Source organism: Euleptes europaea, chromosome 21 (genome assembly GCF_029931775.1).
Source record: "Euleptes europaea isolate rEulEur1 chromosome 21, rEulEur1.hap1, whole genome shotgun sequence".
NCBI classification, from domain to species: domain Eukaryota; kingdom Metazoa; phylum Chordata; class Lepidosauria; order Squamata; family Sphaerodactylidae; genus Euleptes; species Euleptes europaea.
Window position 1 is genome coordinate 9,936,823 of NC_079332.1, and position 26,081 is coordinate 9,962,903.

General features: G+C 46.6%; 2 protein-coding genes across 2 annotated transcripts in view; one reads left to right on the forward strand and one right to left on the reverse strand.

The window, feature by feature from the left end:
• IQCK (IQ motif containing K) overlaps positions 1-6,729 on the forward strand; it is a 45,744-nt gene extending 39,015 nt beyond the window's left edge. The window contains exon 9 of the mRNA XM_056866603.1: positions 6,602-6,729. Coding sequence (XP_056722581.1) covers positions 6,602-6,729 — 128 coding nt within the window. The remainder of the gene's footprint in view (positions 1-6,601) is intronic.
• Positions 6,730-12,449: 5,720 nt separating this feature from the next.
• GPRC5B (G protein-coupled receptor class C group 5 member B) lies at positions 12,450-24,404 on the reverse strand. Its single transcript, XM_056866245.1, has 3 exons — positions 23,399-24,404; positions 14,913-15,025; positions 12,450-12,536 (listed from the first exon to the last, which is right to left on the reverse strand). The coding sequence occupies exons 1-3, from the start codon at positions 24,402-24,404 to the stop codon at positions 12,492-12,494; spliced, it is 1,164 nt and encodes a 387-aa protein (XP_056722223.1). The 3' UTR covers positions 12,450-12,491.
• Positions 24,405-26,081: the final 1,677 nt, after the last annotated feature.

A 26,081-nucleotide genomic window follows, 5' to 3' on the forward strand; every position in this document is an offset into this window, starting at 1 on the left:
ACTTAGGTGATCTCTCCATGCATCTGATTTAAAGATGCAGATAGACAAGACGTGGTGATTGGGTCTCCCAGTTAATTTTTTTTTACAGGCTAAAAAGCGTGTAGGCTGAAGGGAGGATTTGAATAGGGACCGTGCCATTGGACAACCGCTTTCTCACTATGCAGTCCCGTCACCCCCATAAAAAACCAGCCTCTTCACACTGATTTATGACTAGGAGGTCATAAAAGCAGGCCTTTGTATAATACCTGCCTCTTTCTGTGTGTGTGTTAAGTGCCGTCAAGTCACTTCCGACTCATGGCGACCCTATGAATTAGTCCTCCAAAATGTCCTATCTTTGACAGCCTTGCTCAGATCTTGCAAATTGAAGGCTGTGGCTTCCTTTATTGAGTCAATCCATCTCTTGTTGGGTCTGCCTCTTTTCCTGCTGCTCTCAACTTTTCCTAGCATGACTGTCTTTTCCAGTGACTGTTGTTGTCTCATGACGTGACCAAAATACGATAGCCTCAGTTTAGTCATTTTAGCTTCTAGGGTCAGTTCAGGCTTGATTTGATCAAGCTTTTAGACATTTTAGCTTCTAGGGTCAGTTCAGGCTTGATTTGATTTGAAAGATGCCTCTTTCTGCTGCCTGCCAATTGGGGCCAATAGCAGCTATTAGGGAAAGAACATGGGTGGAAAGAATATTTTTTTAAAAAAAAACTCTTTTCTGCCACAGCCACCATCTAAATCCATCCTCCACCATAATCTAATCTTGATCTAATCAAGACTTCGCCAATTTGCATCTGCCTGTGCTGTCAGCAGGTTCTCTGGCCCATGAAAACTTACCAAGAAGCCATTGGCTTCACTTCTTATGGACGGTTTTGAGCAGTGAAGGTGAATGCAGAGCTCCTTGAGAAGGCTGTTTCGAAATGTAGGTTTGCATGCTGGTGTGAGATCAAGAAAGGTTTCCAGATGTCGCGTTTCTTAAATACCGATCTGCTAAAAATTTATCAGTCGGGGCTAGAGACAACCCTTCCCACCCTTTGCATAGAGATGTACTGGATGCTGTGGCTTTAAGATCAGAAGCTTTTGTCTTGTCCAGGCAGCCATCAGCTCAGGTTTCATGTTGATGCCGTTCCGGGCATTTCGTTAGTCAGCTCGAGAGATATTTCCATTCTATATATACTTCATACTAAGCCACCGCCAATAAGTTGTACCCAGTTGCCTTTCTAAAAATTAACCTTCACTTCTTCATTTCTAACAGATAGAGCAGTTCCTCAGTGGAACAGATTTCCTCGGGAGGTGGTGAGCTCTCCTTCCCTGGAGGTTTTGAAGCAGAGGCTAGATGGCCATCTGTCAGCAATGCTGATTCTGTGACCTTAGGCAGATCATGAGAAGGAGGGCATCTTGGCCATCTTCTGGGCATGGAGTAGGGGTCACTGGGGGTGTGGGGGGCGAGGTAGTTGTGAATGTCCTGCATTGTGCAGGGGGGTTGGACTAGATGACCCTTGTCCCTTCCAACTCTATGATTCTGTGATTCTATGATTCTTCGCAAGGTCGGCCTGCTGCAGGCTGCAGAAAACGTTTGTCATCCTCCTATTTCTTTCAGACATTGGTAGTAGGTGGTGTTTCCCCCCTCACACACACACAGTGTTTTTGTAAAATGAAGGTGGTGTTGAAACAAACTATTGGGAAGACAGCCATGCATTGATTGCATTTGTTTAGTCCTACATAACTGCACAGATCCCCTAGATGCAAGCAATGCGTTGAAAGACACATGTGGGCACTGATTGCTCTGCCCAACCTGGACTCAAGTGGGGGAAACGGATGCTGCACCGGGAAGGGGGGGGCAGCTGTCAGCCATGTGATAAGTGCCCTCCATTTTAATTAATTTTGAAAGAATCCAGGAAATCCTTTTCAACCTTTCTCTCAAGCAGTAGTTTGTACAGGTCAGCCGTTTGCAAGCGGAGGGAATGGGAGAATCTCAAATGTAGCCATACTGGAAGATCATTGGACTGGAGCCCCTTTTGTTCACTCTTCTCAAATGCTAAAAATATATTTTAAAAATGCATACATTTAAATAGTGCTGCTTATCACAGTTCATTTGGGCACGCTCTGCGTTTGCATTCATTCCGTAGTGTTTTTCGATTGCAAAGGACTTTGCCAGCACTGTGGATTTTATCTGTGCAAGAAGCCCGGGACACAGTGGCTTCCCTAAAGCCATGCATTGGTGCTGCATAACTGAAGGACCCACCACGCATGACATTTTTCTCCAAGAGGGTGTCTGTGTTGTATGTGGCCATAGGGGAGGCAGGTTGCGGCTCCATGGTGGAGGCCAAGCTTTGCTGACAGACGTTCCAGTGCCCGCTCCGGTTAAAGGATCTTGACAGGCAGTGGGAAAGACATGCCTCTGCCTGAAACCCTGACAAGGTGCCGCTGCTCAGAGTAGGCCAAACAGACATCTCTGTGATCTGCATTGCCTACTGCAAAGGTCTTCAGCCATGTGAACCACCCAGCTGCGAGCACATGAGGTCAGAGTTCAGTGAAAGGAAGAGGGGGAAGACAGGGTTATGAGCTCATTAGTGTGAAGGCCCGGACCATGGGCATCAGACTGGAAGAACTGGGGTGAAAATACAAGTCAAGCATCAAACGGGTACACCAGACTGAGGAGCAAGCCAAAGGGAGACCTCTGTGCCCCACTGAATGACCTCTCCTCCATGTCTTGCGGCTCTTAGCATGTACGCCAAGAGAGGCAGGAGACATGGTACCCATGCACTCTGTGTAGCAGGTCCTTCCAAAAGGCCACAAGGCTGTCCTCAACAAGGGCCAGGGCTTTCTCGGCCCAGGCCTGGTGGAATAGTCTTCCTGGTGACATCAGGGCCCTGTGAGATCTTAAGGGGTTCTGCAGGGCCTGTAAAACGGAGCTATTCTGCCAGGCCTATAATTGTGGACAGCCGCGAGAGGATCCATCATTACTGGCCTCCCCATCCCGCCCCGCATTCTTGAAATTTGTGGGGGGCTAAACTGCTGATAGCCTATTACGCGGTGGCACCTGGGTAAATTTATGGCCACCTGCATACAAGTGTTTTATTGAGGTTATTGTTTTAATGATGTTGATGATTTTATGTATTTTAATTGTGTATTGTAAGAGCTCCGTGATGCAGAGTGGTAAGCTGCAGTACTGCAGTCCAAGCTGTGCTCACAACCTGAGTTCGATCCCAACGAGAGTCAGTTTCAGGTAGCCTGCTCAAGGTTGACTCAGTCTTCCATCCTTCCGAGGTCGGTAAAATGAGGACCCAGCTTGCTGGGGGTAAAGGGAAGATGACTGGGGAAGGCACTGGCAAACCACCCCATAAACAAAGTCTGTCTAGTAAACGTCAGGATGTGACGTCACCCCATGGGTCAGGAATGACCCGGTGCTTGCACAGGAGACTTTTACCTTTTTAATTGTTGTGATCTGCCCTGAGCCTGACTTGCTGGGGATGAGGGCGGGCTATAAATATGAAAAATAAATAAAATAAATAAATAAAATTGCAGCTCTATGGGGCTTGTGACACAGCAGGAGGGGCTCCAGGACCAACCTGAGGATCCTGCCCCTTGGGTTGAAAATCACTGACCTACTATACTGTTTTTTCACTCTCGACTGACAAATAATTCCTCTGGAAACGTTTTGTTGCAGGGAAGCAGAGTGTCGGCAATAAATACCGCTCAACTGGGATGAAAGGGTGTGTGTATTTAACAGGTTCCTGCTGAGGTGTATCCGAAAGTCCCTCTTTATAATAGGCTCTGAGCTAATCATCGGTGAACCCGGATGTAGTCCCCAAGTTGGTGCAAGTTTTCGTGCCCCTTGGCTTTAAAAAAAAAACGAGACAAATTTTACATCAGCCAAGAGTCTGTTGCTGTCCCCCACTAAACCCCCATTAAACCAGGTGTCCCAGTGTAACGAAAACCACTAACCACCTCTGAGTGCTACCCACGTGAACTTTTAGGACAGAGCAGGAATGAAATGATTCACTGCCCTTTTTCCAATGCCCAGCCTTTGCCATTTTCTAAGAACGTCTGGCAGCATCGCCGTTGCCTGTGGCTCCTTCCTTCCACCGCAAGCCTTCAGTTTATTCAAATAGCTCTTTGAAATGTACCATTAAGCTGACAGCCTGCATTTCAATGCTATGGTCCTCTGAGACCAGTCACGTCTGACCTTCTTTGAGGGCCACATCAATGTGCGTGCAGACGCATGTGGGCATGTGACAGGTAGCCCTAATTGCCACCCCGCCAGCTATTGGGCTTTTAAACCACACGTTTCTTTCTCTCTCAGCTTGCGCTTTTAGCATGCGCCTCACGTTTGAAGCAGCCCTGACAAACTGAGCCTAGAAAACCGCTGCTTGGCATGCTTAAATGCTCTTTGGGGGTCATTTTGAGGTGGGAGAGATAAATTAAGGATATTTCAAGACAGCCAGCTCCTAACATGTCTGCAGCAGAGAATTAGGATCTATGCTGCCTCACCTTTCCCCAAGTGATTCACATAACTATTTTCTGTCTTTTTCCTCTGGCGTGGCTGGAGAGAGGGTCCTTTCCACCTGCAGGCTGACACTGTTTAACACATGAACCTGCCTTATACTGCCTTGGTCTCATCCAAGTCAGTATTGTCTACTCAGACCGGCAGCGGCTCTCCAGGGTCTCAGGCAGAGAGGTCTTTCACATCGCCTACTTGCCTGGTCCCTTTAACTAGATATGCCGGGGATTGAACCTGGGACCGTTCTGCATGTCGAGCAGATGTTCTACCGCTGAGCCACAGCCCCTCCCTGCAAATTCTCTTCACAGACATACACATGAAAATGGCAGTCCTGAATAGACATCAGATTAGTAACTTCTAGGTAGGCTGGGCGCACTAATTTGCCTTCAGCCCATGGGTTGGAAACCCCTCGAGTGGGTTGCGGAGCCCCTATAGAGCCCCCAGTTTTTGCTGGCTTTTGGAAGAACCTCCCCCAAATGTGCATACATAGAACACATGCCTCCTGTCCCTCTTTGCATATATGCTGGGTGGAGCCGCAGGTGAGGTCACTCGGTGGGGAGGCTTCCCCCATGACTCCGATCCTTGGCTTGCTCCTTGCTGCCCTACGCCTTCTGATGTGCAGCTTGTATTTCATGTCCCTGGGGCTCTCTTAGTTTGCTGCCCGCGTTCATAGGCCTGGGACCCTCATGAGGACATAGCTCTGCCCTCCATCTTTCGGCGATGTAGCTGATCCCCCCGTGACTGTGCTCGCAGTACCGTTGGTTCTCAGGTCTGGAAATTTGGAAGATCACTGTATTAAAATGACTGCGTCGGCTGGACCCACACCGAATTCCAGCCCCGCATGCAAAGGGGAAAAGAGACCAGAATCTTTGGGCTACAGGCCACAAGACACAGTGGCTAAAGGAAGTGGGACTGAGTAGGCAGGGAGCTGAAAAGCCAGGCCTTTCCCACCCTGGATTGAATGAAGCGGCTAATTCTTTGGCCGTAGGCTTCTAGCGTCTCGTATCGCAGCCTTCCATGGGTATGTGAGTACAGAGTAGGAGGCTGTGCTTTTAACTGTTGTCATGCAGGGCTTTTGTTCATTCATGATTGTTTATTCCCGCAAGCAACCCCTACTACGCTTTTTGTTGTTTGGCTGACTTCCATAGCCGGTGCAACTGCTGTAAAAATCACATGGATAACATGCCTTCTTAGGACCCCAACATACAAGTGCTCTTTATCACCATTCCTCTTGTCCTGCTTGCGCTTGTGAAGTTTGATTTTTTTTTTTTTACAAAAAGCATACGATCATTTCATCATGTTAAAAAAAGAGCCAATATGGCAGAGGAGTGGGATATAAGCTGTGGGTAATGAAGGAATGCATAAAGCGCTGCCAAGTCAAAGCCGACTTACCCTCTAGGGTTTTCAAGGCAAGAGACTTTCAGAGGTGGTTTTGCCATTGCCTGCCTCTGGGTAGGACCCTGGATTTCCTTGGTGGTCTCCCATCCAAGTACTAACCAGGACTCACCATACTTAGCTTCCAAGATCTAAAGAGATCAGGCTAGCCTGGTTCATCCAGGTAATGTGAGCCAGTGTGGTGTAGTGGTTAAGAGTGGCGGACTCTTATCTGGAGAACCGGGTGCAATTCTCTACTTCTCCACATGAAGCCTGCTGGGTGACCTTGGGTCAGTCACAGTTAACTTTCTCAGCCCACGCAGAGGCAAGCAATGGCAAGCCACCTCCCGTCTCTTGCTTGAGAACCCTACAGGATCGCCATAAGTTAGCTGTGACTTGACAGCCCTTTACACACACACACATACACACACACACACACACACACACACACACACTGTAGGAATAAATAATTTGTTGATTTTTTAAAAATCCAGACATTTAAAATGACACCTGTTCTTGAATTCCCATAGAGAAAATCAGAAGAATGACTCCCAGTAAATCCATCCCACACTAGTACCAAATTATAAAGGATGCCACTACAAATATGGTTACACTTTTTGAAACTGCAATGAACAGATCAATCCAGGCATGACCCAAGTCTATTGGAATTGTATTTTGACGTCAGTTTGGGGGTTTCTTACTGCTTTTTTTCCTGCTTTTTTTGTATTTTGGTTACAGTGGGAGCCAAGATAGAAGACTCAGTACAGCCCTCCCCAATTCACTCAAGCATTTCAGTAATGGAACTCGCCCCTGTCCCCGTCCCCCAGATGTCAGAGAAGAAAGAGGAACACCTGAACCTGTACTGAAAAACGGTCTAGGCCATCCCCAGTGGGAGTGGTTGGGCATTAATGTGCTGTTTAATTACACTGTCATCCTTTTTTTTTTTAAAGACCCTATCAGCTACTTGGTTAAGAATTTTTACCTGTATCAGAACGGTGATACGGATGCCAAAGCACCTAAACTTTCTGCCCCTTCAAAGCAGAACCCCACCTAACGGAACAAGAAGCCAATTCTCATCTTACCTAAACCTGCAATTAACCTGAACTTTGATCCCATCAACTTCAGTGGGACGGACAGAACTCGGATGACCTTCCGTCCATTCTGGTTTAAGTGGACGACTGTGAATTGGGTTGGAAGGGGTCAATGAATCAGGCATCAGCTGAAGTTCTGGCCTTGCTTGTGATGTAATCTTCATAAGATGCTCAGGGAGATAAAGGCCCATCATTTACACGCAAGAATTTCTGGTAGAGGGAACAGAAGGCAGCTGGCTCATAACTGGGTTTCCATCCAGTGCTCACACTACCGCCGCATAGTAATAAAAGGCCTGCTGAAGGTTGGGATTGCCACTCCAACTGTTTTCTGCCGCTCCCCTATTTAGACACGCATCAGTGTCAAGGCACCGTGATTCAACCAGACCACTCGTCATTCATTTAAGTGGAGCCTTCTGACCTGCGCTTAAACTTTTGCAGGGATAACAGCCACACAAAGAAAAATGTCAGTTTTTAAAATAAGTTAATGCATCCGTTGGCAGCCAGGGAGTAAAGTCCCAGACTTGACTGACCAAAGATACCCGCGGGACTGCTGTCCCCCATTCTGAGCAGCTGGAAGCCTTTCATCTCCAGCAGCCTGAGCTTGCAAGCTGCAGACCTTTGCAGCACCTGGCCTTGCTAGACTGTACACTAGATCTGCCACCAATGTTCTCACACGCTGACAAGTTTAAACTAAGCCAATGTCAAATGGCCACAACAATGTAAGTAAATAGTAAAGCCTTTATTTTTTGTTTGTTTGTTTGTTAAGAACAGCATTTTGAAAATAAAATGTATTTGCCCATGCTTTACAACTTTTTTTAATCTTGTATGTTTATGTACAAGTCATTATGGTACACGTTGATTGTCTTGAAAACCCTTCAAAGATGTACAAGATTAACGGTATGCAACAGTCAGCAGGGAAGGGGAAAGGGGTACATTATAAAACGCACATTAATACATTTAATAAATATATATTATCAAAAAATGAGACTTGGCTCTCATAAGTTAATAAAAAGCACCTGCCGTGTAATCTGGTAAGATGGTACAATAGCCTGATCTGTCCTGTGTTTATAAAAGCTACAATGCTTCCGTTTGTACGGTCTGGGGTTAGAACTGAGTCATAAAGCGGGAAAGTTAGCCAGATAGGAGGCTGTCCTTGTAAATGCAGACTCAGCTAGAATTCTAACACACCTTGCTTATCTAGAGCTTCATACCTAGCAGGAATTCTTCGGGGGGGGGGGGACACTGCCCTTTAAAACATTGTGAACTGAGCCCTGAAAAGTATTACCCACAATCCTGCCAAGGGAGATGCCCGCGTGGGAACCACCTTCCACATCTAGGTTGCTCCTGCCAAGGATGCAAAGGGCTGATGCAGGGGGAAAGACCCCCTACTTCCATACTGTGATTGCTTTACACACATACCACTGAATGGACAGTGGCACCAGCACCAGCGGTGGAGTCGACAGCACAGAACCTGACAGGTCTTTCATAGGACCGCCCAGCTTTCATGGAATTCCACATGGGCGCACTACAAGAACTTAGTGGAGTGGAGAAGTGCTGTTCACAGAAAATTGAGAACGCTCGACGTGTTGAGACTTAGCGTTTTCTGGAATCCGCCTATTCCGCCCAGCTCCATGAAAGTCCTGGGAGTTTCGCTGCAGACCCTAGAAAGGTGTAGTGCGGCTTGCAAGCTGTGGGGCACAGTCCCTCCAGGGCCACCCTCACGTCAACTTTGCATAGGCACAGGTTCTGATGGGTTGCCTGTAGTCCCGGCTCTTTTGCACCCGGCTCTCAAGGGGGAAACTGCTTATCTCATCTACAAAACTCTTATGTTAACAAAGTTCCAAGGTGCTTAAGCACTTCATTGTTTCCTATTGTAACAGCATTATTAAGTTGGCAACGATGGAGAACATAGTAGCTTTTATGCTTACCAAAGTGAGTTTTACCGTGAAACTGGATCCTGACATAATTTTGTGCTTACTGTTGTGGAGTTGTTTTTTTGCTCACCAGACGCCCTACATTCTAAATTACTTTCAGAAAAGGCAAAAAAGTATACACACCTTTGTTACATTAACAAAAAATATATATAACTTAAACACCAAAGTGCCTTTTGTATTTCCAATCGTACATCGTTTGGGGTGGCATCCGACATCACAAACCACAGACTGACAAAACAAAAAATGAATGGTTCAAAAGTCGCTGGGGGGACTATAGATATATATATATATAGGTATATGAATCCCTTTTTATAGTTTAAAATCCACACACTTCCCCAACCACTATGTAGCGTAGGCCAGGTTCACATGAGTGGTTAATGGAATTCCTGTGTTTGCAGGATCCAGCCCTGTCTTTAAGATCCCAAAATGTCCTTGGCTTAATGGGGAGCAGGATTGCTAAACCCCTTGTCTAGAAAAGAAAAATTAAACATCTTTATACATTTCTGAATGACCTCCTTTTAAAAAAAACAGACCCCCCCAAATTAACCAAAAAACCCTGTGTATTTTCCCCAGAGTTTTGCTAACGTTAAACTGTTCTGCCATTTATATCACGATCATCTTGCACATTTCAAAAACCCCATTTTCCAAACCGCAGTTCTGCTTTTAAAAAAAATTCACACTCTTATACAGGAAAGCGCTGACCAAGATTTTTTGTGCCGAATGTAATATTTTCTGAGTTCTGGTTTACCCAACTTTCTTCATCACAATAATCTATTCATTTTTTTAAAATCAAGCCTTCATTTTAAACAGGAAGGTTTATATTGGTGGACAATAGGAAATACCTCGCCTTTACCATGTGTCTCTCCTTAGTCAATCAACTTCCCGTTGATTTGAAGTGTAATGAACATTTTTTTTGAGAAAACATTTATGCAGTTTGTTCGTCTTGGTCAGAGTTATCTCTCAGGAAGCAACTTGGTTCATGTGATGATGCACAACAGAAAATTATTGCTATTTACCTACTAACAGAATTTAAAGAATTAAAAAAAAAACCTTACTAAGATGATCGTGGTAAGAGTGGCAACAGATATTGTTAGAACGCCAAAGGGGATATCACATTCAACCTGATCTCTCACCCCTTGCTCTGCCAAAATAAATAAGAGTATTGTGACGCCTTAACAACTAACATGCTTTTATTCTTGCATAGGTTTCTGATCTAGGCTAGAGTCCCCACAAATGTTTATGCTAGGATAAAAACTCCTTAAAGGTGGCACAGCCCTGACCTGGATGGCCCAGGCTAGCCTGATTTCGTCAGATCTCAGAAGCTAAGCAGGGTCAGCCCTGGTTAGTATTTGGATGGGAGACCACCAAGGAATACCAGGGCTGCTATGCAGAGGAAGGCACTGGCAAACCACCTCTGTTAGTCTCTTGTTATGAAAACTCAAAAAGGGGTCGCCATAAGTCGGCTGAGACTTGACGGCACTTTACACACACAAAGGTGGCACAAGACCTCTGTTTGTTTTTGCTGGGACAAATTCACACAGCTGCTCTCTGGAACTATTTCTTGTCCAGGTAGACCATTCTAGTGTCTGTGTGGCAACCTACATGGTCTCGTTGAGATGGTAAATCTGCGCCTTAGCCTGTACCAGATTGTAGGGGGAGTCATGCGATGGAACATCTTTCCCGAACAAACGATTCTTTTCCCAGAGGAAGCTGGCAGGAATTGGGCTAGAATCCTTCTCCACACATCCCAGAGACTGTTTCCAGCCGGACCTTCTCCCAGACATGCCAGTTTTTTAAAGGCTGGGAATAGTTTCCTTTCAATGTGCCTCATGCACACACACTCAATCTGCATCTGGAGCAGCGCAGGGTCAGGTCTACCCAGTAACAGAAACGAGGTATGTGAAGAGGCGTTCCCCCCCCCCCAAAAAAATCGTTTCTTTTCCTCCCGCAAGATGTAGCTGGTAGTTTTACTTTATTGAAGCTCCTGAGCTATTTATTGTTGCTTGTGTATATCTTTTTACCAGTCATTCAAATGCAGAAATGTATTTATACCAGAGCAAACGCAAAGAAAAGATCCATCTTGCTACTGGCTTTGTCATCTGATGTCCCCTTCACGAGAAACCAACCAACCTCGATTGCTTTTAGTCTGTAGGAAAGCGGAGTGTGATGGTGGCCAGCACTGAGGATGTCATGGTGGACTCGCATGTCCAGTATGCATTTCAGTACTAAATAAACGAAGCAATGCTTTTGCCGAACACCACTAAAACCATGGAAATATGAAAAAAAGGCAGTGAGAACATGGTGCCCTCTGGAAAGAAAAAAGGAAAACTTCTTTCCCCCAATAACCAAAAGAAAAATAATCCCAAACGAAATAAAAAGGCTCCGTAAATTGAACACGCAATAAAATGCAATAAAATTAACAAACCATTTGCAGTCCATGAAGCTTCAGTGTTTAGCTGGGGGGTGGGGGTGGGAGGGAAGGAAGATGTGGTGGGAGAGGGGAGAATCTGACCTTGCAGATTTTGAGTGCCCTCCAGAGAAGCCCCTCGCCTTTCCTTGCTTTAGTCTCCCGTCTTCCTGTTGCAACTGTGTACACGTTTGCGTGTGTGTGAGAGAGATCCTATTAAATGTACAATAGATGTCCTTGAACTCCAAGCGGCGGGGCCTGGAGACAGCGCCTGCATCGTCATGTGCATGAACTACGTTGTCTTGGTCTGTACAACGTCAAGCTCTGTAGCTTACACCGGCTCTTGACAGCACCCTGCGTGCGAGAGGAGTCACTACTGCCCCACCCCATATGCACACAGATTAGTGGGTGACTTCCTGTAGCCACTTCTGAGAAATAAAAGAAAGCCTACCATGGCTGGAGACCTGAATGGGTCACCCGGTATTTCTTTTTAACAGTTTAGTGCTTCTGACAAGCAGGCACCACCCCCTGCCCTTGTATAGCTTGTCTTAGAAACCCGCTAAGTATGTGGCGTATAAAAATACCCCCCCTTTCCTCCGGGGTGAGTTTGCAATCAAAGGTTCCTTGCGGATCCTAAAGGACAGTCGAGCTGCATTCTAGAGGAATGACTGTGGACCTTTCAAAGTGATCACAGAAGACTGACAAAAGTAAAACAGGCACCCTGCGAGGGCAATCTCTTATGGCAATGTGGATTAAGTTTCAATAAGGACATTGACTTAACGTATGTCGTTTTCCTTTCCAAAGCAACCGGTTTGCCTTGCACGCTGGCTTCAGCCAAAAACTCTCTTGCCATTTCAGGACACTGTGTCCCCTTCTCTCTCTCTCTCTTTTTTTTTAGAAGTGTGCCTATACCTATTTTTAAATTTAGTTTCAGCTTATATTTCACTGCAGAGGTTTTGCTTTTGTGGTTAGCTTATCAATTCAGCAGTGATCCATTTTGGGTTTTTTTGGTTTTTTAATAAAACAGGTTATCGGATCCAGGACGTCCCAAGCTCCTGGATGGGGTTTCATTGGGGTGGCGTTTTGCGTTGCTTTGTCCTTTGCTAGCATCGGCTCCTCCCTCATAAAGACACACTGCCAGGATATAAAAATCTGTTAATCATTCTCTCTCATCCTCTAAAGCCTAGAAAGCTTTTTCACCAAAGATGTCTTCCAGTGTAACTTGGTGGAGCCGTTGGAATCTGGAAATAAGAATAAACCCAAAACTAAGTATTCCAAATTATTCAGAAATCACTTTTTTAATAAAAAGAAGAAAAAAGAAAGAAGAAGCAGCGACATTACTTAGACAAACGCACAACACTGTGGTCATGTCCTACAGAAACAAATCGTGCAACTGTTCGTTTATCTGCTCGGGGGTGCTTTCAGTGTGACTTCACACACACACACCCCCGCATCGACTTAAAAGAACTGCACTGCCGATCCATACAATGGGTGCCTCCCGGCACCTGGATCGCAGCCAGTGGAAGCTGCAGTCCTACACGGGCAAACTGCGGTGAAGCCGTCCCGCGACGCCATTCTCCAAAGGCTGACAAGTTGTGCCCCTTCTCCATTGGTAAAAAAAGGTACATGAACCAGGTCAGGGGGTGGCCAAAAAGCTGCCTTGCCATTTCAGGACACTGTGTCCCCTTTTCTTGGTGTTGTTTTTTTAAGTGTGCCTACACCTATTTTTAGAGCCCCGCGGCACAGAGGGATAAGCTGCACTACTGCAGTCAAAAGCCCTGCTTGCAACCTGAGTTCGATCCCGACAGAAGTCGGTTTCAGGTAGCCAGCTCAAGGTTGACTCAGCCTTTCATCCTTCCGAGGTCAGTAAAATGAGTACCCAGCTTGCTGGGGGTAAAGGGAATATGACTGGGGAAGGCAATGGCAAACTGCCCCATAAACATAGTCTGCCTAGTAAACGTCGGGATGTGACGTCACCCCATTGGTCAGTAATGACCAGGTGCTTGCACAGGGGTCTACCTTTACCTTTTTACACCTATTTTTATTGTGCTGGTCGTTGACTGTAATAAAAATTATCTATCTATCTATCTACCACCTATTTTTAAATTTAGTTTCAGCTTATATTTCACTGCAGAGCTTTTGCTTTTGTGGTTAGTTTATCAGTTCAACGGTGTTCAAATTTGTTTTTTGTTTTTTTTTAAGTAAAACAAGCTATTGGATCCAGGATGTCCCAATCTCCTGGATGGGGTTTTGTCGGGGTGGCATTTTGCATTGCTTTGTCCTTTGCTAGCATTTCTCCACTAGTAAAAACGGTACACGAAGAACCAGGTTGGAGAGTGGGGGCGGGGGAGAGAAAAGGCCAGCGACGCTATGGCTGAGCCCGCACCATAAAGGCATCGACTGTCGTTTCATTCCCAGAGATGCAACTGCATCACACAGTAGCAGAATACAGATATTCCCCACCTCCTCGTGTAGGAAGTGGTACAGCCCTGACACAGGTTACCACCTCGCTGGGGAACCACACTAGCACCTGCTCGTTAGGTAGAGGTAGGGTGAGGCTGTAGCTAGAGATGGGCAAACTCCATTTGACCCACCTCCATTTTTACTCCTCCGCTTCTTTCCCCCTACGCAGTGCAGTTCCTAGAGGACTTATGGGTCCTAAAATTTCCTAACTTCACCACTGGCTGGAAGCAAGCCTTATTCCCACCCTAGGAGAGGCTCCCAAACAGCTATTACATTTGTGGCAATCTTGTCAGACACAGTCAGGGTGACGTTGCCCTCCCAGGGGCTGGATCCGGCTAAGAGAGAGCTTTGATCAGATCAGGCTCATTTTATGCTTTCCAAAAGGATGGAATTGGCTGTTGGTTTAAAGGAACGGAAGCCCAGCTTGCATGAGGGGTGGAAGCCGGCTTAGGAGCAGCCTTTTAAGCAGTTGGGTATGTATGCATGGAAATCAAAAGAAGTGGGGGGATGAGCATTCTCTTTTTTGTCGGCAACCAGGAGCAAGCACAAAGCATTCTACACAGTTCCTCAGGTGCGTTTAAATGCACATGATGCAAATGAGATTTAAGGAGGCTGTTTGGCTCTCGATCTGCCTTTAAACCACTCTGGCTGTCGATTAACATCCAGCATCTAATGCTTCGCCACTGAGAGGCAGCTCGTGCCCGCTACCAGCTAGAATCCAGCCCAAAATAAGCACTTTATTTAGTGCGCAGGTCAGCATCTCCCTTTTCTTAGGGCGATGCTGGACCAGAAGAATGTTGCAAAGTTAAAAATCCAAAGCGTCTTCGTGTCAACTTGCTTGTATAGCGGGCATTATTTATGGTCAGCTTTATTATTTTTAATTGCTTTGCTCAGACCAATCCCACAAAAAGCAACCTGAATGTCATCCCTCCCCACCCCCTTAATGGCCAAAGTCAAGTCCATAAGTTTGGGAAACAAGGTATCTTAAAAATGAAGCACTGCATACGTTCCTTGCTGCCCAGACCCCCACCCCCCACCCACCCCATTATGAGCACGCATCCACTGGAGTAAAGTTCTGAGTCGAAAGCAGAGGGGGGGGTGCATTCACCCCCTCCCAAAGGCATTTTCTTCTACCATCACATTTTGATACTTACAGTCCCACCGTTCAAGACAACTGCCATCTCAGTGGGCTGGTAGACGTTGCTTCTGAAGGGGGCGCTTGGACGGCTCCCCAAGCTGCCGTTGCGAAATCCTGCAGTTCGTAAAGCTGTGTTCGGGGGTGGGGTGGGGAGAAAGAGAAGGGGGAAACAGAAAAAAAAGAGAATTTTGCATTCTGGCAAGCAAGCGAATGTCTCACTGAGCATGCATGGGCATTGTAAAAAATATTAATCAGGGAATCTATTCTGACACATGATTGCTCTCTTTAAGTATTTGAAAGACTGTTGCTTAGAGGAGGGGAGGGAGCTGTACCTGTTGGAAGCAGAGGTTAGGACTTGGAAGTGCCATCAAATCGCTTCCGACCCCTGGCGACCCTATGAATCAATGTCCTCCAAAGTGTCCTATCTTTGACAGCCTTGCTCAGATCTTGCAAATTGAGGGCTGTGGCTTCCTTTATCGAGTCAATCCATCTCTTGTTGGGTCTTCCTCTTTTCCTGCTGCCCTCAACTTTTCCTAGCATGACTGTCTTTTCCAGTGTCTCTTGTCTTCTCATAATGTGGCCAAAATACGATAGCCTCAGTTTAGTCATTTTAGCTTCTAGGATCAGTTCAGGCTTGATTTGATCTATAACCCACTGATTTGTTTTTTTGGGGGGTCCAGGGTATCCGTAACACTCTCCTCCAACACCACATTTCAAAGGAATCTAGTTTCTTCCTATCAGCTTCCTGTCAGGACTTGCAGTAATGGGTATAAATTATGGGCGGAAAGGTACCGTCTGGATATTAGGAAAACATTTTTTACAGTAAAAGTTGTTCGATAGTGGAATTGGCTGCCTAGGGAGATGGTGAGCTCCCCGCCCCCACTGGCACTCTTCAAGCAGCAACTGGATAACACTTGTCAGGGATGCTCCAGGCTGATCCTGCATTGAGCTGGGGGTTGGACTAGGTGACCTGTCTGGCCCCTTCCAACTCTATGATTCTGTGATTCTACACTAGAATTCCTAGATAGGAACTAGGGGCCACACGTCAAGGTGAGAGCTCTTGCTCTGAAAGCAGAAAGTCCCAGGTTCAATTCCCAGCATCTCCAGTTGGAAGGAACTGCTTGTAGGTGTTGTGAAAAAGCTCCCACCTGAGATCCTGGAGCACTGCTGCCAGTCTCTGTAGACAATAATAAGCTTGATAGAGCAGCAGGTGGATTCAGTATACAGTGGGGGTTGTATGTATAGATGTAAAAGGTAAAGGTCCTGTGCAAGCACCAGGTCATTCCTGACCCATGCGGCTGATGTCACATCCCAACGTTTACTAGGCAGACTTTGTTTATGGGGTGGGTTGCCAGTGCCTTCCCCAGTCCTCTTCCCTTTACCCCCAGCAAGCTGGGTATAGATGAGCTCAGCTTAAACTATATCACAAGAGCATCATGTAAAGTGATCAACGTCAGCATCTTATGGTATGGATGGAGTTAAAGCTGCCATGGTAGGCCCTCAACTAATCTTCCAAAGAGCCCTTTCCTTCCCTAAGTTTCTAACACTATTTCATCCCGTCTGACGGTCCGTCTTCAGCTTGCAAATATTTATCATGAATCTTCTAAACATACAATATTCATACGGCGGCTGCTACCCAGCCTAGAAGCAACTGACACCATGGCAAACCTGCGTTTGCAACTGAAAGGGCAGTAAACACCCAGCCAGTGTATGCCCGCGATTCATCCTAACTTGCTCACGGACTTCCTGTTCATGAATCAGCTCTGAGGATCCCAAGCTAAAACCTTTATGTTCGAAAATTAAAACACGCCCCTTGCAAACAACGAGGCTTGTCCCCTTCTTTCAAATGTAGCCTCGTTTAAACTGTGCTTCTTTATTTGCTTTCTTAGGGAAAAAAAAGTCCTGATGAAATCAACATTGGAAACCGTGCAAACAAGGTAGCATGAATACCTATGTGGTGTAATGGTCAGAGAGTTGGACTAGGAGCTGGGAGACCTGGGCTCAAATCCTCACAGAGCCCAGGAAGGTTGCTGGATGACTATAGGCTGCAGCCAGTCTTTCTCAGCCTATCCTATCTCACAGGGCTGTTGTTAAACAGGGAAGGGGGGGACGTGTATGCTATCCCAAGTACCTTGGAGGAAATGCAGGACAGAGTTACTTCCAGTAAACAGACTCAGGGTCTCTTCTTTACAGCTGGGTAAATACGGAGTCAGTATTTGAAATCAAATTGTTTGAAAAACTAGCTACTATCAGGAGGACAGGGAGAAGATTCTTGGCCCTCTTTTAAGAAAGAACACTGGTTATCCTGAAGCTGTTAGAGTTGACATCCTTCTTAAGGATGAATTTTCTCAGGTAACAAGGTTAGTGGCCAGGCTTTGTAGAATAGTAGTTAATCATAGGAAACCTAAATGTAAACAGGAATGAAAAGTTGTAGAGTGGAGCGATTGCTTAAGTCGTATTGTTGACCAGGTGTTTTAACGAGGGTAACATTTTGTATAGTGTTTTAATTAAAATGTATTGTTTTATACTGCCCCTCTGGGTGGGGCAATGTTCCTGTAAATATTGTATGTTTGGTCAAAGGACCGTAATAAACAATTGTTTGAAACTAATTTAGAAGTTTGATGAGAGCCGAGGAGGAGGGGGGTGGGAAACGAAGCATCAATCTATATACAGGGAGTGCACACAGATCCAGAGCTAGTGTGGTGTAGTGGTTAAGGCATCGGACTAGGACCTAGGACCTGGGTAACCCAGGTTCGAATCCCCACTCTACCATGGAAGCTTGCTGGGTGACCTTGGGCCAGTCACACACGCTCAGCCTTGGCCCTGGCAAGTATTTGGAAGGGAGACCTCCAAGGAACCAGGGGGGTGACGTGGAGGTCGGCAATGGCAAAGCACCTCCAAAGGTCTCTTGCCTTGAAAAAACTATGGGGTCGCCATAAGTCAGCTGCGACTTGATGGCAAAAAAACCCAACAACAACAGACCTGCAATGCACCCCTAAAGGTAAAGGTCTCCTGTGCAAGCACCGGGTCATTCCTGACCCATGGAGTGACGTCACATCCCGACGTTTTCTAGGCAGACTTTGTTTATGGGGTCGTTTGCCAGTGCCTTCCCCAGTCATCTCCCCTTTACCCCCAGCAAGCTGAGTACTCATTTGACCGACCTCGGAAGGATGGAAGGCTGAGTCGACCTTGAGCCGGCTACCTGAAACCGACTTCCGTCAGGATCGAACTCGATCATGAGCAGAGCTTTTGACTGCAGTACCGCATCTTACCACTCTGTGCCATGGGGCCCATTTCCTTTTAAAAGGTAAAGGCCCCCTGTGCAAGCACCGGGTCATTCCTGACCCATGGGGTGACGTCAATCCTGACGTTGACTAGACAGATTTTGTTTACGGGGTGGTTTGCCAGTGCCTTCCCAGGTCGTCTTCCCTTTACCCCCAGCAAGCTGGGTCCTCATTTGACCGACCTTGGAAGGATGGAAGGCTGAGTCAACCTTGAGCCGGCTACCTGAAACCGTCGGGATTGAACTCAGGTCGTGAGCAGAGCTTTTGACTGCAGTACTGCAGCTCGCCACTCTGCGCCACGGGGCTCTTAACGCAGCCCTAAGCAGTGCTTTATCCTTCTAAATCCACTGAAGTGAGTGGTTTTAGAAGTGGCTGATGCCGCTTAGGAATGTACTGTTAGTCTAGCTACTGGGGGGGGGGGGCGGGAAACTGAAATGTTGTGGAGCTAAGTTGCCTTCCAAATTATCAGAAGCAGATGGAGAGAAACAGAGGAATACTGCTCTGACAGTCTAAATAAATAACCCCTCCAATGGGTTCAGTGCAGGTGAACAGTGAATAATCTTTGTGGAGCTCTTCTGCCACCACCGCTCACTGAATTCCTGCTTGTAATCTGATTGGCTGCCTTGGGGAAAATGATCCCTAATGCGGTCAGTTCCCAGAAACGTGTCTTGATTGTTAGTCACTCGTGAGCTGAAATTTGGCATTAACGTTTAATTTGGGATACAGTTGGGCAGTGGACACAAATTAACCATGGGCAGCCCAGGGCTATGTGCTGTCCTTAATCCACTGCTCTGCCTGTGGAAAGCAAGATTATGCCAAAGAAGGAGACCATCTCAGGAGAAACGATGGGCATCCCTCATGCCATGGGTGTCAAACTCCTTTGCTACGAGGGCCGGATATGACATAAATGTCACTTGGTTGGGCTGGGCCATGCCTCGACAGCCCAGATCGAGAAGAAAAAGAAGAGTTGGTTTATATATGCCAACTTTCTCTACCACTTAAAGAAGAATCAAACTGGCTTACAATTATCTTCCCTTCCCCTCCCCACAACAGACACCCTGTGAGGGAGGTGGGGCTGAGAGAGTTCGGAGCAAACTGTGACTAGCCCAAGGTCACCCAGCTGGCTTCATGTGCAGGAGTGGGGAAACCAACTCGGTTCACCAGATTAGCCTCCGCTGCTCATTTGGAGGAGTGGGGAATCAAACCTGGTTCTCCAGATCACAGTCCACTGCTCCAAACCACCACTCTTAACCACTACAGCATGCTGGGGGGGGGGGCTGCTTTGCGGGCCGGATAAGAGCTCTCAAGGTGCTAGATCCGGCCCGTGGGCCGTATGTTTGACACCCTTACCTTTACACTATAAAAAGGCATCTCTTAGAATGGAGCATCACATCCTCATCAAACAGTTCTTATTCCTGCCTTCAAAAGTCTTTGAAACTTTTGATTTGGTAGGCAACCCTGCCTTTATGACTAGCAGGGTCAGCAAGAGCAAGCAGAACAACCTTTTTGATACCACTTCTCTCTTGCATCAAATCCCTCCTCAAAACTGCTCTTTCCATGAAACCTTGTGCCGAAGTCCAAATCCCACCTCAAAACACATGTGCACCGTTACCTCCAATCCAATACTGAAACTAAGCCAAAGCAAGTATAACTACAACGAAAACATATTCTTCTCCTATTATCTGTGCTTCCAACTTCTTCCTGTGCCTCTTGCTACGCTGCAGGGCAGATTTTAGACGGCAAACTCCTGCCATTTTGTCTGTTACTCTGTAAAGTACCACACTTGACGGCTGGCAACATAAACATCGGACTCTGCAGCTCAGTGTTTCCTGGGTCTGGAAATCTTGAAGATTGCCGCTTTACAAACACCTCTCTGTCAAGTAGTACCTTCTATCTGGGAGTATAACTTGTTGATAATTTATAACATATCTCTTTAAATGTAATTACCCATATTCTTCTTGAATCATAGTTAAAAAAGAAGGCACTAAGATTCCTAAGAATGCAGTCCTGATGACTTTAAACGTCAATGCACTATATACAAATATTCCCCATAGTGAAGCCTGGCTTATAATTGAGAATGTGTTAGATAACAGAGACAAGAATGAACCACCGACTCGTTTTCTATTAAGTTTGTTTGGTATTGCAGTAGAAAATAATTATTTTAGATTTCAAGAAGATTACTATGTACGGGTGAAAGGTGTGGCTATGGGCATCCCTGCTGAATTAGCAACCTGAATATGGGTAATTTCATTTAAAGAGATTTGTTATAAGTTATTAACAAGTTATACTCCCAGATAGAAGGTACTACTTGACAGAGGTTTGTTTATTGGACATCTTAGTACCTTCATTCCTCTTTATGATTATTGCTTTACAAACACATGACAGGGCATCTTAGGGACCCAGAGGTATGACCTCACTTGGGTCAAGTCTAGGCCTGTGAGCAAAAGACCGAGGGAGTCAGGGACAGGAAATGTAATCTAGACACCAAGAAGTATATAATAGTGAGGAACAAGCCAAAGGTCAGAGCCACGGAGAAATCTTCACCATTGAGTGACCTCGCCTGACTGTCCTGCCAAGTGGTATGCAAAGAGAAACGGGAGATGCGGCGCTCATGCTCCTCTCTCCACACACACACAGTCACAGCAGGGACTTTCCGAAAAGCAGCAGATGAACGGTTGGAAAGGAATGGTTCACAGGGGGTTGGGACCCACCCTCGAGGGCCCCAGCAACTTACGGGCTGAAGGCCACCGATGTAAAGTTTTGTGTCCGTTAAAATGAAGTAGTAAAGGTAGTCCCCTGTGCAAGCACCGGGTCATTCCTGACCCATGGGGTGACATCACATCCCGACGTTTACTAGGCAGACTTTGTTTAAAGGGTGGTTTGCCATCGCCTTCCCCAGTCATCTACACTTTACCCCCAACAAGCTGGGTACTCATTTTACCGACCTTGGAAGGATGGAAGGCTGAGTCAACCTTGAGCTGGCTACCTGAAACCAACTTCTGTCGGGATCGAACTCAGGTCGTGAGCAGAGCTTGGGCTGCAGTACTGCAGCTTACCACTCTGCACCATGGGGCTCCTTTATGAAGTAGTACACAACAATAATTAGAAGACCAACACTTCATAACATGTGGGGGAGAAGGAAGCAGCAAGAACGGTTGCCGCATTTTACCACAAAGCTGCAGAAGGACTCCACCTTTGGCAGGGGTTCTCCCCAAGAGCCCTTCTCCCTTTATACTTGATTTTGTGGACAGTGGTTAATATTAAGCTCCAGACGCATTTCTGAAAGACAAAAACCATCCAACTGTGCCAAGGCAACCTCCGAATGAACCAGCATTCAGTCACATTTTCAGACTCATGGGATCCGCGGGTTGTTTATTTGATCATCTGCCCGAGATAAACTCATTTCCTCAGCGGTCGCTCCAAACTCCCTGCCATCCAGCCACCATGTATTTTTTCACAAAACCTTAGTCAGCTATGTTACAAAACCAGTGCGTTGAGATGGCTGCTCTCTCACATACGACAACAGCGAGGCAAATGAGAAAAAATATATTATTTTGTTTTACATCTCTCCATTAGCACTCTACTCCCCACCCACCCCACACCCCTAAGGCAGCTTCACAACTGCAAAAATACATACACATTTCAATTATGTCATTCTGGTTAGATCACAGAATCTCCACCAACTGTCCACTTCTGAGGATTTTAAGAATTTGCCTCTTCAGCTTAACACATTCAGAAGTAGAACATGAACACATGATGCTGCCTTATACTGAATCAGACCCTTGGTCCATCAAAGCCAGTATTGTCTACTCAGACTGGCAGCGGCTCTCCAGGATCTCAGGCAGGGGGTCTTTCATATCACCTACTTGCCTGGTCCCTTTAACTGGAGATGCCGGGGATTGAACCTGGGACCTTCTGCATGCCAAGCAAATGCTCTACCACTGAGCTACTTCCTTACATACTTCCTTACACTCTACAGAAGGAGACTCATGTCCTTTGCAACAACTTTCAAATGTTATTAGGGCCAAGTCACGGAGGGTTGTTCCTGGGGAGGCCAGGGCTGCCAGCAACATCCATTTCAGGCAGAACTGCTGCGGACTGCTCATTTTAATCCATCAGTTCCGTTGTTCATTGGGCTTCCGGGGCAGGCCTTGTAACCCAAAGCGAGAGCTACCTTCTTAAAAGCCGTAACCCTGCCCCAGGAGTGACAGTACTGGAAAAGATAAAAATAGGGTTGCCAGGTCCCTCCCTTTACCACTCAAACTAAGAGATATAAGGCCTCTCGCGAGGCAACACTTCCGGTTCTAAACCGGAAGTGACACGTGCGGTATGCACGCGTGCATGCACATTTGCCCGCTGACCCTCAGGTGGTCAGCGGACAGAGGGGGCAATTGCCAGGGGTTTGCCCGCCACCAGTGGGCACCTGGCAACCCTAGATAAAATAATTTTGTGGTACCTCAGAGACTAATGGATTTATTTTGGCAGCATCTTTTGTGACCCTGGGGATGCATGACTCACACCTCGTCAGATGCCCTTCCCCTCCTAGCCTGCCTGGCCAGGCCAGCTTCTTAGACTTCATCAGAAGCCGGGCATTCTGCAGAAGGGAGGAAAAGTGAATAAGGGCCCTTCGGTCACCCTGCCTAGACCGCTGTCCACTGGTCCCTCCTGCCCTCATTCTAATACGGGCAAGTCATTTTACAGATGGAGACACAAAGAAAACAAGCTCCCTTTCACCAAGCAGCAGCCAGGAACAACAGTCGTGTACAGCCGCTGTTAACCTTGTCAGATTATAATAGTGTATTTTTAATGTTTTATTATAAACCCCCTCATAAGGTTTTTTTAATGCACAGCATGAAGAAGAGCTGTTTTTTGTATGCCGACTTTCTCTACCACTTAAGGAAGAATCAAAACAGCTTACAATCGCCTTCCCCTCCCCTCCCCACAACAGACACCCTGTGAGGGAGGTGGGGCTGAGAGAGTTCAGAGCAAACTGTGGCTAGCCCAAGGTCACCCATCTGGCTTCATGTGTAGGAGTGCAGAAACCAACCCGGTTCACCAGATTAGAGTCCACCACTCCCAACCACTACACCGTGCACATAAAGTCTCTGCCCCCATTTTAGCCTATTTTACTACCAAACAAGGACACTCTCGTCTCTCCTCGTCTTTGTCTCAAAAAGCAAAACCGGAGAGTGCCACTGGAGTGACCAAAAAACCTTACCTGCGTTGTGTTCATCCATTGAAAAGGCTTTATTTTCCATGTAGCTCCGAGGAAGCTGAAGGTCGTCCTCAAAAGCTGTCTCGCGCATGCGCGGTTGTGAAGTGTCAAAATAATTCGGTGTGTTTTCTTGTTGAGATGGAAGAATGGAGCAGTGGACCTCTGGGATAGTGTGAAAGATCACAAATACCCAGCCACTGGACACCAGGGCTATTGCAAGCGTAGGGTCACGCCATTGGTCTCTTCTCCCCAATTCCTTGTTGCCGTACAGATACATTGTCAGCCAAGCGACCCAAATGAGAATTGAGAAAAAGCTGGCAATAATGAGGCATACTCCATTCTTCTTCCACTTCTTAAACTTTCCGCATACCGTGAAGAAAGAAAAACCCATGGTTACCACCATCAAAAACATGACGTAGATGGAAGCCATCGCAAAATCCATCGGCTCGTAGCTGCACGCCAATTTCCCATCTCTCACAATGGTCAGTATCAGCCACTCAGTAGCAATAATGACTTGGACCAGGGCAAGACAGACAGCCACGCCGGCCAGCTGCCATCCAGATGGGCTTTTGCCATGCCGCACTAGTTTCCGTAGCCTCCAGGCCTGAGCGAGCAAGCATGAGAAGCACAGTGCGAAGAGGACCCCCCACAGAAACCGGCGGGCCGCGCATATCGTCTCGTCTTCCTGGATTATGAATGCAAACGCCAAGCCAAAAAGTCCCAAGGTCCCGAAAAGGAAGAGGAAATGCACCCCCAGAGGACTCTTCTTCTCTTTTTCCTTGATGAAAGGCAACCTCACCAGCAAGATCAGCATCAGCAAAAACGTTGTCAGCACTCCGGCCCCAGCCACAGCTTCCACTACTATCCCCCAGATAGCATCCAGGTCACAAAGGTAAATGTACTGTGGAAGAAGATCCAGTCCACACCCTCTCGAGGTACTGGAGTTCTCGGATGACCCATAGCCAACCACAAAGAGGAGGAGAAGCCCAGCAAATGGAAAGGTGGTCATTGTTCCGTCTGAAACAATACAGCAAGGAGGTGAAACGGGGGCAAGACAATATGAAGCGAAGCGTAACAATAATAATGTTAACATTACTAAGGTTAATACCATTAAAACGTCCATCATAGAATAATTAATAAATAATCATGATATGAATGATATTCTTTGCCATTGATCAAATTAACTATAATATCATTAATGGTGGTGATATCATAAATATAACTATCTAGAAGAAGAGTTGGTTTTTATATGCCGACTTTCTCCACCACTTAAGGGAGACTCAAATCGGCTCACAATCACCTTCCCTTCCCCTCCCCACAGGTAGGTGGGGCTGAGAGAGCTCTAACAGAGCTGTGACTTGCCCAAGGTCACCCAGCTGGCTTCATGTGTAGGAGTGGGGAAACAAATCCAGTCCACCAGATTAGCCTCCGCCGCCCATGTGGAGGAGTGGGGAATCAAACCCGGTTCTCCAGATCAGAGTCCACCACTCCAAACCACCACTCTTAACCATTACACCACGCTGGCTCTCTATCTACTTATTTTTATCTCCAGGGAGCTCAGGGCAGGGTGCGGGATTCTTTCTGGGGGTGGGGGACGAGACAGGGAGGACAAAATTCCAGCGGCCTATGTGTACTTCTTCTTGCAGGACTCAGCTTGTGCTGAAAACAAAACCCTGGCAGTTGTGAAGCCTGGACAGAAGCAGAGATGGATCCTAGAGGGGGTAGACATGTTAGTCTGTTGTGGCAAAACCAAAATGAAATCTTGTTTTGGGCTCTTCCAACATGCCTTCTCTCCGTGGAGGATACAACCAACTTTTTGTATCCCCCCCCCATTTTCCTTTCCCATTACACATCTTTATGTTGTTGTGAGCTTGCATGTTTGTTCTGGGTGAGCAAAGAAAATATTTTAAAGTCTTTTTTTTCCAGTTGTGTACTTTTTCAGAGACTGGTGTCTCACTTCATTCAGTGGGGTTTATTCCCAGGTAATTTGTCTCTCATCTGTATTTAATTTATAATGCGCTTCAGTATTCTGGCTAGGAACGTTGGCTGGGGAATCTTTCCAACTCTGCTTGCTCATTATTATTATTTCTCACACCTTATCCTGTTGCAGTCTGCACAGCATAAATCATAAGTAAAATCTGTTATTTTGTAACTCTACCCCTTTTCCTTTACTGTTTCTTACCTAATGATTATTTTTCTGTTCATGGTAACAGGAAGCCAAGTGATTTGTTTTGTTATGATATTTAGTTTGGATCCGGGACATATGGTGGGGGCAGATAGAATCTTTGCCTGGGGGCCCATGGTGGCTGTCAGCAACCCTTCCCATTTGTTCCTCACAACAAACCTGTGAGGGAGGTCAGCCTAGGAGAGCGAGTGATTGGCCCAAAGAGGTTCAGAGCTGAGTCGGGGATTGAACCCAAGTCTCCTAGCCTTACATTCTAACTACTACACCATGACACTGGGCATTCAATTCCCCACCCCTCCACATGAAGTCTGCTGGGTGACCTGGGGCCAGTCACAGTTCTCTCAGAACTCTCTCAGCCCACGGGGAAGCAGGCAATGGTAAACCACCTCCGAACGCCTCTTGCCTTGAAAACCCTACGGGGTCGCCATAAGTCAGCTGTGACTTGATGGCGCGCGCACATAGCCGCACAAGGTGTTAACATCTCCCGATACCCAACAGTTC

Bases quoted from the DNA above. Each gene is read 5' to 3' on its own strand.
- GPRC5B (XM_056866245.1), bottom strand. From the start codon at position 24,404: ATGACCACCTTTCCATTTGCTGGGCTTCTCCTCCTCTTTGTGGTTGGC. The intron at 15,026-23,398 runs GTAAGGTTTTTT...CCCCGAACACAG, and splicing joins AATGGATGAACACAACGCAG to CTTTACGAACTGCAGGATTT. The intron at 12,537-14,912 runs GTAAGTATCAAA...TCTTATTTCCAG, and splicing joins TTGTCTTGAACGGTGGGACT to ATTCCAACGGCTCCACCAAG.